This window comes from Salvelinus namaycush, chromosome 12 (genome assembly GCF_016432855.1).
Source record: "Salvelinus namaycush isolate Seneca chromosome 12, SaNama_1.0, whole genome shotgun sequence".
In the NCBI taxonomy this organism is placed as follows: domain Eukaryota; kingdom Metazoa; phylum Chordata; class Actinopteri; order Salmoniformes; family Salmonidae; genus Salvelinus; species Salvelinus namaycush.
In genome coordinates this window covers 22,671,860-22,683,860 of record NC_052318.1, presented here as the reverse complement: position 1 = coordinate 22,683,860, position 12,001 = coordinate 22,671,860, and the positions used below count along the sequence as shown (strand labels likewise).

Here is a 12,001-nt window from a genome sequence, read left to right as displayed (position 1 = left end):
TGTAAGAGGGGGGAATGTCCATAGGGGGGAGTAGGCAGCTGAATAGCCACCAGCTACCTGCTTCCCCCGCAAATCCCCCTATGGACCCCTCCCACCACCATTTACCTTACCTGCTGCTCTCCCAGTTGACATTCCACCCCACCCCTTCAGTCTTTACTATGCCTCCACCCTAAAATACATTATTGATTCATCACTGGCAGTTATGTATATAGTGCTATTTTTATCATTTTTTTATTACCATTTTCATAATTTTATTTCACTTAGTCCTGCATGTTGGACTTGCCTAGTTAAAGGTTAAATAAATAAATATGTACAGTGAAAAGATTGACTATACCCTACATTCACACCTGCAACCCTGTACATGTGACTATTAAACCCACAAAGGTTGATGTCCACACCCCCACATCAATCTAATTAGCGTTATAAAAATCCCTTAAATTTAAGCTAGTTTTTATTTTTTTTGCATTGGATGCATCTCAATCCACTGCATCTGCCTATGTCGCACTTCCGCATCTGCGGTGAAAGAGCCAGAGCCGTGTTTCAGACCACAAGACATCCCGAAAAACAGTTCTCACAAAACTGTCTGTAGCGTTGGAATGGTTTGGCCTACAAACTACTATGACCCTTCTATGGAAAGGTGAGACGCATGAACATGTTTTTCTTTAGGACTCCCACAGGCCTCACCTGTAGGTCCCCTCTACACTAGTTGGGAAAATGAATTAAAGTATAAATGGACCATGTAGTACCAAAAATTAGGGCCTTAATACATGTGACTTTCTAACATCCTGATCTTAGATCGCTCAGATAAAGGACTTCAGAACAAAACTTTTTTGGGGGGAGGGGGTCTATGTTGTTCCATGTAGTGAATCTTATTCAATGCATTTGTATGGGCTTATAGCAGTAAGGCCAAAAATAATTGCTCAAATAATTTTATTTACAGGGCTTAGACTTATGGGCTAAACACTGAATCTTCAAAAGGACCACCTGGAATTTCAGTCTGTGGGTGGGATGGAATTTTGGCCTGCCCTGAAATTATTTGATATTGAGATAAAAGGTCCAATGCAGCCGTTAAGACATCCAGCTCTCAAAAACACTGTCATATTATCAAAAGTCTACATTTCAGATAAGTCATTTGGTGCCTCTTCGACAACAAAAAAATAAACACATGGAATAGCCTGAGCCCTTGGTTAAATCCATTAGGTTAAGTATGGCCACAATAAGTCAAATTAAAACACCTATACTTATTTACACAGCTCTGCATAAGGCTGAATGACGATGTTCAATTTACAAATGACTTAAGTGTATGCGGATTTGCTGAACTACTGAAGGACATCAATGTTGTACTAAATGGGTAAAGCACAAAAAGTCAAATTATGAACAGAAAAAATTACAAATCGGAGTACTAAATATTATACTACATTCAATGTTTGTGCTTTTCAATTGTGCATACCGGAAATCTCAACAATAACATAATAATTAAGCCCCATCTATGGGAACAAACACTTGAACAAAAAGGTGGCCAGGCCATTTGAGGTGGTTTGAGTTAACGCCATCACCACATTTCCCAACCATGTCATAAGCATATTTCACGATACAATAACATTTTCTCACAAGATATAAAAACAAGCCTGGTAAATGAGCAAAGCATGCATCAGTCTTCTTTCAAAAGCTGTCAGTCAAAATGACCACTGGGCATACTTAATTTCTCACTTCACATCCAAATAACTGAGGTGGGGTGTTATCAATTGTTAAAGGGATTAGGTATAACACAAAACATGGGTATCATACATAAATGGCATACTGGAATAATGCTGCATATTGAAATAGATTATTCTTTTAAATGAACAGGGTACTTGTGTGTCCCAGCACAAAAAACATTAACGTCAGTATTTTTCTATACACTCAACCACACGCGAAGCCAGTCTCGCGCTCTAAAGTGACAATTCACGTGTCAGGCTTGTACTGTACACAATGATCAGACAAACAGCATTCACATACACTAGCAGACCCAGTACGCTCTTGTATATAAAAAGTGGAGCTCTTCCAAATGGAAACCTTTAGACGCTTTTATTCCACCATTGCAATACGGTTGAGTAAAGATTAACAAATTAAAAGTAATTCAATAACTATAGACCAATTGCGCCAGTGAGCCAAGCTTGAAGGAATTCTAAAAGGCAACCTTCTTTAATACAAAAATAAAGTTTGTGCGGTTTTTTTATTTTTATGTTTAGCATTCATTGCCACTATTTAGTCAAATCATGCCCCACGCACACACACACACACACCTCTTCCAAACACTAACTGGCTCGAACAGGAGAAGTTCTGATTAAAAATTAGTATTCAAAATCCTAGTTCTGTCTCAAGAGGGGTGGACCAATTAATAACCGATTCAACACCCGAGGTAATTTTTGTAACCTACATCGTTAGTAAAATGTTTAGCGCACAAAGAGGTTAAGTTTGACTTGAAAGAAGATAATTCCCCTCCAGTTCCTTTAGTCCTGAGTTTCAATCCAGCATTAATGACAAGAACACCTCTCCTGCTGTGCACATTTGTGAATCTAGTTATAGTCACACCCAAACACATTCATCATTAAATTGTTAAAAAGTCAACAAAACTTAACCTCACCCATTGAACGTGCAGGTAAAACCCATGTCCGGCACTACCAATATGCCGCCATTCACCACATTATTTCCTCCAAGCCAGACTCACCGAGGCAAAAACAGTAATAAGCAAAAAAAACACCAGAAAAGACTTGAAGGGAATCATACAAGGGAGGGGAAAGCGGTTTGACTGCTGAAGGCGCAAGTATGTCCATCTTCAATGCATGTGAGCACCAAGCTCAGTTCGTTTTATAAATGCACTCAGCTTTGTCTTGGTAGTATACAAATGCAGGGGTATTGTGGTACAGTCCCCCAGATGTTTCTAGTTTCTACCATGGCCAGTCAGAACTCTATGATAGATCTTATGGGGGCTGTGTGTGAAGGTGGGGGCTGGCTTTCAAGACATACATTGTTCTGTGCCATGTTGGTGGGGAACACAACGCTGTATTTAACCGATCAAACAGGGTCTTTAATCAAGACTGTGACTAGTTGAATCTGGTGTTTCAGTGTTGGGCTGGGGAAAAACCCTGCATCTATGGCTCGCCAGGATCACCATACCCATCCCTCCCATAGCACACAACTGCTCTGACCACATTCAAAACGCATCCTTACGTCCTCTCCCTTGAAGTAATTCACTAGGTTAGGATAAGTGGAAGCTGCAGTAACTTGCTTTTTTCCATCCAACGGAATACAATCCACAGAAGTTACTTCAAGGGAAGGAGGAAGGATTTGTTAACGTTCTCAAACAGCTCCCTGATCAGTCTTGAATGTCCCCACCTCCCATCTTCACTATGGCGATAGCAGGAGTAGAGAAAAGGACTTAAGCGGTGGTAGAAGAGAGAATATTTTGTAGGTCAGACCTTTGGTTTTTAGCGCATGTCCAGGGTAGCCCATTTACACCAACACAATATCGACCCACGAATGACTACTACCCTGGGACTCCACATGATCATAATGCCATCCCCAGATCGGTTAAACATAAATTATGTTTATCAAAGGATTTTATTGTTCACCTTATTCTGTCATTAAGGATCAAACGAGTAGAACAAATTCCATTGTAGGAATGCTTCCCAGTGCCTGTGACACTGTACAATAATACAAGGGCATATCTGAGACCACTACACTAAGCACTCATTCAAAATACCAGTCTTCATTAACTGAGTGAAACAGCCTTTAGGAATCCAAATTGAAACTCTTTACATGTAAAATAAACACAATTCACTATCTAAAAACTGTCAACATCTCCTATACATTATGGTTGCCATGTACAGCTGGATACGTCCATGCAGATCATACTGATCATACGTCCAAAAAAACAGTTCAGCCCTTGTATAGCCGTTAACACACAGTCCTGCTTAGAATTGTATACAAAAACAAAGTGAGTGAGAAGCGTGTCGGATCTGAACAAATCCTGCTCTGTTAGCAAATCAAAAACGGGTCATAAACAGGTCTAGTAGGGGAAATCCAAAAAGCGGGGGAAAAAGTTGTTTGAATTGGATATGCTACACTTAAAGTCAAATGGATTTCAAAAGTCTTTTGTCTTTCAAGTATAATACATTGTTTCGTTCTGCCTCCTATCCCCCTTTCTGATCCTTCCTGGGAGAGTGGCTACACTGTCAGAGCAATAGGCATCCTAGGAGGGCCGTGTGCGCCTCTGCTAGCCTTGTACCACAAAGCAGGCCAGCCCAGGCCGGCCAGGGGAACAGCAGGGTGGGGGAGGCCTGTTGGTCTGACTGGGGTTACAATGGAAAGCTGTGTTAGCAATAGCAGCAGTTCAGCTCCTCTGGAGGGTGTAATGGGTGTCGTCGATAGCAGTGCTGAATGGGTAAGGGCTTCCAAGCCATGCGCTACCTGCCTTGGCAAAGCTATTTCTTCCTGGGGTGCTGCCTTCGGGCCTGTAGCCTCTGGCGTGCCCCTGACGTTTTGGAGCCAGCGCCAATGGAGAACGAGGGAGTTGATGGAGAGCCTGGTCAACAAAAAACATGTCAATATAAAGATGCACCTGGCTGTTGACTATAACCATTACAGCTTCTCAGATTTAGGAAGAAACACAGACTATGCTTTTTGCTGCACACTTCAGGCAGAACGCTGGAGAATCAGAATCAAGCTTTAGTTATTTTCTTACCGAATGCTGAGGGTGCCAAAGCACTGAATCCTTGGACTGGAGTTCCTGGGCTTCCAAAGGCAATAGGACCCGCAGCAGTGCTCTGGCCAAAAGTAGGGGTAGATGTCCCTGTAAAATAAATTAACAATTAAAGACTAGAATAAAAGACATCTATTAAAAATGTTGGTTTTGGATTGAACTGGCCTTTAAAAAAAATTGGCCAATACTGTAAAATCTCACTGCCACCAAAATGCAACATTGACCAACAACTGATTTATTTTAAATCGTAAAAATCTGTTGTGGATGAAAACAAAATCAGTAAAAGAGTGTGTGTTATATTATACTAGATCTACTGACCGAAGGCTGGCTTGTCACTAGCAGCAGCCCCGAAGTTGAATCCTGGTGTCTGTGTTGTGAGATTGGGTGTTCCAAACCGAGTGCCTGAAATTGCTGCGCCGAAGTTGAATCCTCCGGTGGTTGGCTGGACAGGGGTAGCGGGGGCTTGCTGTGCAGACACACCACCAAACGAGAAGGTTGGGGCGGAGGCTGGGAGTGTGCCGGCAGTCTGAGTGGCAGAGCCAAAGGCAGGGGCTGCTGGGGCAGCCGCGGTGTTGCCAAATGCAAAACCTGTAGAGCTGGCTCCAAATGCCAGCTTAGTGGGGGTCCCAAATGTAGAAGCTGCCGTAGTGGCAGCTGCACCAAAAGCGAAGGGGGCAGGGGTGGCCCCAGCTGACCCAAATGTGAAAGGATTAGCTGCTGCAATAGCAGCAGCCGGGGCCTGAGTCGCGCTAGGGAACGCTGATGCTGCTGAGGCGTCGAACGACGACTTCCCAAACGTGAACGTGGACTGGATTGCAGGTGCTGCAGCAGTAGTAGTGGCTGCAGTGGCCATGCCAAAGCCACTGAAGGATGCGGTGGTAGAGTTTTGGGTGGCTGCAGCCTGACCAAAGGTAAATCCCCCCTGGACGGTGGCTGGGAGGGCGAGTTGAGTGACAGCAGAGGCGGTGGTCATGGCACCAAACGAAAAGCCGTTGTTGCAAGTGGTGGCGGCTGCAGTGGAGCTGAGGGTGGGTGCAGGAGCTGTGGTGGAGGTGGCGCCGAACTGAAAAGTACTTCCTGTGGAAGGGGCAATGGTCGTGGCAGAGGTCATTGCAGGCGGCGCACTCCAGTTTCCAAACAGAGACTTGACAGATGGCGGGGCGGCTGGGACTGCGGAGGGCACTGGGGCAGGAGCGGTGCTGCTGGACACCCCAGTGAACAGGGAGGCAGCAGGGGCCACTGTACTGCTGTTGGTGAGCCCGCTGAGCAATGAAGCAGATGCACTAGCTGTGGAGGTGGCTGAGGTAGCGGCTGGCTGTCCAAAAGCACTGGTGGCTGTGGCACTTCCAAATATGGGCTTAAACGTTGGGACAGCAGGTGTGCTCTCTGGGGCTGAGGAGGCTGGGGTCGCAGGCCCGAAGATGGGCTTGAAAACAGAGGCCAGGAGGGGATTATTACTGCTGGTTGTTTCTGTGGTGGCAGTGGGGGCCAGTGAGGAGGAAGGGGCTGTCAGTGTGTTGGCCAGGCCAAACAAGCTAGCTCCACCCAGGGTGGGGACACAGCTGGGGGCCTTGGTCACTTGGCTCAGCACCTGGATGAAAGCAGAGGGCATGGTGCTGGCAGGCTGGGAGAGGGAGATTGGGGCAGGCTGGAAGGAGGAGGCTGGTGTGGGCTGAGGAGCAGTCAAGCTGGTCTCTGCCTGCAGAGCAGAAGTCACCAGTGGTGCAGAAGTCATCAATACTTTCACCAAGGAGACAGCCGGAGCTGGAGGGGGGAAAAAAAGAGAAAAACAGGCTTTAGAGTAACATCTTCACTCAAAGACAACCACCAAAAAGTAGTGTCTTCCAATTTTAAATGATTGATATGTGATTAACAGACCTGCAGTGGTGGCAGCAACACTGGCGAGGGCGTTGTTCCTCATCATTTTAAGAGACTCCAGGAGGGGGTTGGCTGAGGGGGGGGTGGTGACGGGTGCAGCTGTGCTTGAGGGGACAGGATCCAGGTTGATCACAGGGATAGGAGCCACCACACTGGCAGATGTCGATATGCAAAGAGGGCTGGCCAGCAGGGTGGCCAGGGTGGGTGTGGGGTCGCTTGACACAGGAGGTTGAGAAGATGTAGTCACTACTGGAGCTGACACAGATTTCTCTGGAACTAAAAAATGACCATAAATCAATATCAACATACTTTTTGTTGTTGACAAACTGGTTTATAAAAGTTGTGATTTGGGAATACGCACCACACTCTTCAAGGACTGTGTTGATCTGGCTGAGAGCGGCTTTCTTCTCCTGATCCAGGTCTTTCACAGTGATGATGTAGCCCAGCTCAGGAGGTGGAGGCTGCAAAGACAACATCAATGTTAAGACTCCATCTGTCAGATGATTAGCTACGTGTCCCATTTGAGTACATGTTCTATTACGCAGAATTTCTCACCAGAGAGATTTGGTCTCCTCTACGACTGGACACCAGCGGAATCTTGCGTTTCCGTTTCCCACTACCGGCAGAGTCTGACGCCACATGGACCTCGGGGGCTGGAGTCAGTTTTTCTGTAACAGGAAATATAGTGCATTGACCGTTAATGTGGTGGCTCCAGTTATTTTCAATTATTTAAAATCAAAACGTAAGTCTCTTTTGGGACAAGACCAAAAGACCTGAGCCTGATCTGAAATACACATCACAAACATGCTCTAACCAGTGGTGGGTGCTGGGTCCATCAACGCTTTGTCAGACCTCGCCGAGGACGCAGAGCTGGGTGAGCGAGCATCCTCTTCCCTGGCAGACAGAAAAAACAAGGTCATAAAATGCACACAACAATGGCAGTTCTCATTTCATCACAGGACATGGTGTGAACCTAGAAATGTCTAGAAGGGTGAATACCTGGGCTTTTTAGAGGCTCTCTCTGGGGTCTGGGAGCGGGATGACTCAGGGCTGGAGAGAGGGGAGAGGCTGCGAGTGGAGGCCTTTTTCCGCTTGAAAACAAATGTGAAAGTGGGGGTTAGGTTAAAGGGATACCTAGTCAGTTGCTCAACTGAATGCATTGAACTGAGATGTGTCTTCCACATTTAACCCAACCTCTCTGAATCAGAGAGCTGCCTTAACTAACGTCCATGTCATCGGCACCCGGGGAGAAGTTGTTGGTGGTTAACTGCCCTGCTCAAGGGCAGAAAGCATATTTTTCCACCTTGCTGGCTCTGGGATTCGACCCAGCAACCTTTAGGTTACTGGAACAACACTCTTAAACACTAGGTTACCTGCCACCCCCCGGTTTTCTGACAATACTGCTCTGTGTAGGTCAGCTCTGTCAACTGAACTCCTGGCTGTCGATCCCATCCAGAGGAGTACATTCCATCCAAATTATAAAAAGTACCTGAGCAAAGCCTTGTGAGGAGCTGAGGGAGCTGCGGATGGAGTTGCGGACCGAGCCCAGGGTGCCGCTGGGGGTTAGGCCACAGCTCACAGAACTGATGGAGGAGGTGCGCGACTTCTTCATTGTTGACTCCTCCATCATAGCGTTCAGTCCTCGCTTCAGCGTACCAGGCCTATAGGAGTTGGGAGTGGAAACAGGATTTCAGGAGAGATTGGAAGAGGGGATACAGTACTTTGAAAGCAAAGTCGCATTCAAATGTAATATCAGGACTTGAATTACAGAGAAAGACTTTTTGTACTGGCATTGCTCACACTCACTTGGGCACCAGCTGTGTAGGAGCTCCATTGGGCACTAGTGGCTCAAATGCCGAGTGAGCACTCCCACTACTGTCATGGCGCCTAAGTGAACAAAGAGCAGGTGTACGTTGTAAAAAGTCTTCAAGAGCCACACAATACCAAGAGAGACACTGAAGTGTGAGAAGAACAGTATGTTGTATACAAAGGGATTGCATCCTGTGGTAGTCACATACCTCCTTTTGCTCTTTTGCCCTGCAGTGAAGCTCCTGTCATCTTCATTGTCCACCTCTCTCTTGCGGCTCTCTTTGAGCACGCTCAGAACAGTCTCCCTGGAGCAGGGGTCTGCAGGGGCCCCCAGGCCTGGAGAACCAAGGATTCCCGGGGAGTTCAAATGATCAAAGCTGCAGACAACATCAATTGCAGAACAAATGTCAGAAGGGCCACCCAACAACTAAGGATGTTTTCAAACTGCATATGGACACTCAAATAATGTGCCACAGAAGTACAAGTTGCTTGCATCATTACCAACAGATCTACAAAACGGTTGATAGAAAAATTAAGATGCGGCAAGACAGGGCCAATATGACTTACAAAGGGGATTGAGTGGTGTTGCGATCTGGCCTAGCAATCTTCACTGTGACTGGACTGTGGACTGCCGGGGAGTTGCGAGGGGTGAGAATGTTCTTCTTTCTGAAGCCGTCCCACTGGGCAGGGGGCAGGATGCCCACAGAGGATGTGCCGGTCTGCTGGAGGGGGTAGTGGCGCTGGGGAGTTATGGTGAACCTGCCCATCATGCCAAGGGGCTCCCTGTACACAATAATGTGACCACAGGATTAGGTCATTGCAAGAAACTGTCTGACGTAGATCATTTATAAACTGATTTTATATTCCACAAAACAGGAATTTAAACAAAATAGGGGACATTTTATCTGTCAAGAGCCTGAGCTGACCAACCATTTGTTTACAACGCTACTTTAATAACTATCAATGTTTTGAAAATGATAGTAAAAGCCATTGTAACTGCAGTGATCATTACAGTGGAAAGATTCTTACTGTAAAACTTCCTATAATGCATGTTCAAAACATTGTTATCGCTTGTCTCGTGCCATACTGTCATCCAAAGAACGAACGAAATATATATATATATACAGTATATCGAGCAAGAACTGGGGGGGAAGGAACATTTCCTTGTAGAGAATGGAGCCGATAGCAACTCCCACATTTTCAAATATTGGAGGGAATGGTAGTATGTGTTGCGGCGAAGCAGCACGTCTTAATACATTTAAAAACAAGCAACTGTTTTCCTATTTAATGATGACTAACTACGACACGAACTGTAGCAACAGTGGAATCGTTTAAAATCGTGTTTGACAACTGCACCATCCATGTGTGCAACATGATCCGTAGGCGCAATTTTGTTTCGGAATTGTATTTAACTACGGTTAGCACATTGGCTACTGACAGTTGCAAACCAGCTAGCTACGTTAGCTGACAATGCTAGGCTAACTACCTAGTCATTGTTAGCTTACCTAAGAACTTTAATGCTAAATTTAGCTAGTTAAACATTATTTCAGTACTCACCTCCCGAATGACAGTCTTTTGTTCGGAGTATAAACAGCGTGGTTGGGTCGCGCCAATATTTCGCGCAGTTGTTCTCGTGCGTTTGGGTTAACACGCGAATTCGCACCGGCTCGCGGCCTCCCAACAACTGAGGGAGGACTTTCTGCCTTCCCAATGTAACTTCCCATTAGTATATCCCGAGGACTGAACAGAAATGAGTCGCTGTGTCCCGCGACTTTGCGATAAATAGCGCTCTCGGAACGTCTTTTGTCGGTTAATACTAGCGGTTCCCTAACATCACCCTTGACGGTGCGACTTCTGACTCTCCCCGCTGTGGGTAATCCGTTCGCAATCTCTGGCAACCAGCGTCGCAGCACGGGTGGAATAGTCAGACCATGGCGTGGATGAGGGCCTAACCTAGCGTTGAGTGATTCTCCGCTGTGATAAATACAGGCAACGCAACAAACTCCAAGAATGAAAGCTATATAAAAAAAGGTTGGAATATAATACACAAGTAGACAGAATATCACGATAGAGCTAAACGCTATGAACCGCTTCTCTCTTGGAGACATGGCGGCACCGCGCCGCCGGAGGACTTTGATATCCCATAATGCCGCGCGTCAACATTTTCCATAATTTATTCGCAAACCCCAATCAGCGCATATTCTGTGCAAAAATAAAGCTTTACTGTTTACATTACTTTATTGCAAAAATTCATTAATTAATCTTAAAAGAATCAGGCGAATTAAATTGCTCTAACTTGGGTTTTTCACCAGCCGGGTTTTAAAAATCATGATTACTTAGACAATCATACAGATGATTACTGAATAAACTCAGAAGAGAGAGGCTGAACTCGGCGGAAAATCTGTCCCCCTCCAGCAAGTGGCGTTGTTTCTCCTACCAAGCAAGGAGTTTTTGGAGGCCAATGAGAGTGTGGACAAAAAAATGAATGGCTTATGGAGTACCACAGTATGAGTCATAATACCCACAAAACCTAGCGGTCAAACAATGAAATGGTTCCATTCGTTTTTCCACCATTCATTTTTCCCATAGTAAAAAATACCCCACTTAAAATAAGGACTGTGTTTCTTGTACGCTTACCCTGGCGTGACGTTTTGATAACCATGTAAATCTCTCTACGACAAGATGACTTAGCAATATATTCGACTGTATTTACCCCTAAAAATGAAATTCTAAATAGCTGCTAATGTGGCTATCATAAAGAACTACAAATGCAATGATGATCTGGACGAGACTCCCGAATCGAGGAAAAGGTAAGAATTAACTATCTAATGTTAGCTAAATGTAGTAATGAATAAATTGGCTACATTTATTTAAATTGACAATTCTGTGAACTGTCATGTGCAACTTTTAAATTAACAAAATACCTGTTCGCAAAGGTCAGTTAGAGATGACATTCAAGAGCTTGCAGAGATGTTTAGTCTTGCATGTTGTCTACTTTGACGCTAATTAGCATTTTCGAATCTGAGAGTAAATAGAGCTGAATATATTGATAAAAGTCACCTTGTCCGAGAGAGATTTACATGGTTATCAAAACATCATGCCAGGGTAAATTCGCTCTTCAGAACCTTGCGCTTTCTGCTAAGGAAAGAGGGACAGATGAGCCTTGGCCAAGGCTACTGCGAAGATGGAGGCCTTTTTCATTGAAGAGAAACAAGAGTAGGCCTATAGTAAAAAGCCTATAATGGGAATTTATACTGAGAAAATATATAAACGCAACATGTAAAGTGTTTGTCCCACGTTTTCATGAAATAAAATATCCCAGACATTTTACATTCTCACAAAAAGCTTATTTCTTTCAAATTGTGGGCACAAATTTGATTATGTCCCTGTTAGTGAGCATTTCTCCTTTGCCAAGATAATCCATCCACCTGACAGGTGTGGAATATCAAGAAGCTGATTAAACAGCATGATCATTAAACAAGGTGCATCTTGTGCTGGGGACAATAAAAGTCCTCTTAAAAATGTGCAGTTTTAACACACAGCACAATGCCACAGATATCTCAAGTTGAG

At 44.9% G+C, this 12,001-nt stretch overlaps 1 protein-coding gene across 1 annotated transcript; it reads right to left on the bottom strand.

The window, feature by feature from the left end:
• Window positions 1–2,052: 2,052 nt before the first annotated feature.
• pom121 (POM121 transmembrane nucleoporin) lies at window positions 2,053–10,561 on the bottom strand. Its single transcript, XM_039005329.1, has 13 exons — window positions 9,989–10,561; window positions 8,999–9,214; window positions 8,641–8,808; window positions 8,429–8,509; window positions 8,112–8,283; window positions 7,622–7,713; window positions 7,437–7,516; window positions 7,178–7,290; window positions 6,984–7,083; window positions 6,623–6,898; window positions 5,063–6,508; window positions 4,727–4,834; window positions 2,053–4,567 (listed from the first exon to the last, which is right to left on the bottom strand). The coding sequence occupies exons 1-13, from the start codon at window positions 10,537–10,539 to the stop codon at window positions 4,467–4,469; spliced, it is 3,504 nt and encodes a 1,167-aa protein (XP_038861257.1). The 5' UTR covers window positions 10,540–10,561; the 3' UTR covers window positions 2,053–4,466.
• Window positions 10,562–12,001: the final 1,440 nt, after the last annotated feature.

Coding starts and splice junctions, on each gene's coding strand:
- pom121 (XM_039005329.1), bottom strand. CDS start 10,539: ATGTCTCCAAGAGAGAAGCGGTTCATAGCGTTTAGCTCTATCGTGATA. Junction 6,899..6,983: donor CACAGTCCTTGAAGAGTGTG/GTGCGTATTCCC, acceptor GTCATTTTTTAG/TTCCAGAGAAATCTGTGTCA. Junction 6,509..6,622: donor TGTTGCTGCCACCACTGCAG/GTCTGTTAATCA, acceptor TCCCCCCTCCAG/CTCCGGCTGTCTCCTTGGTG.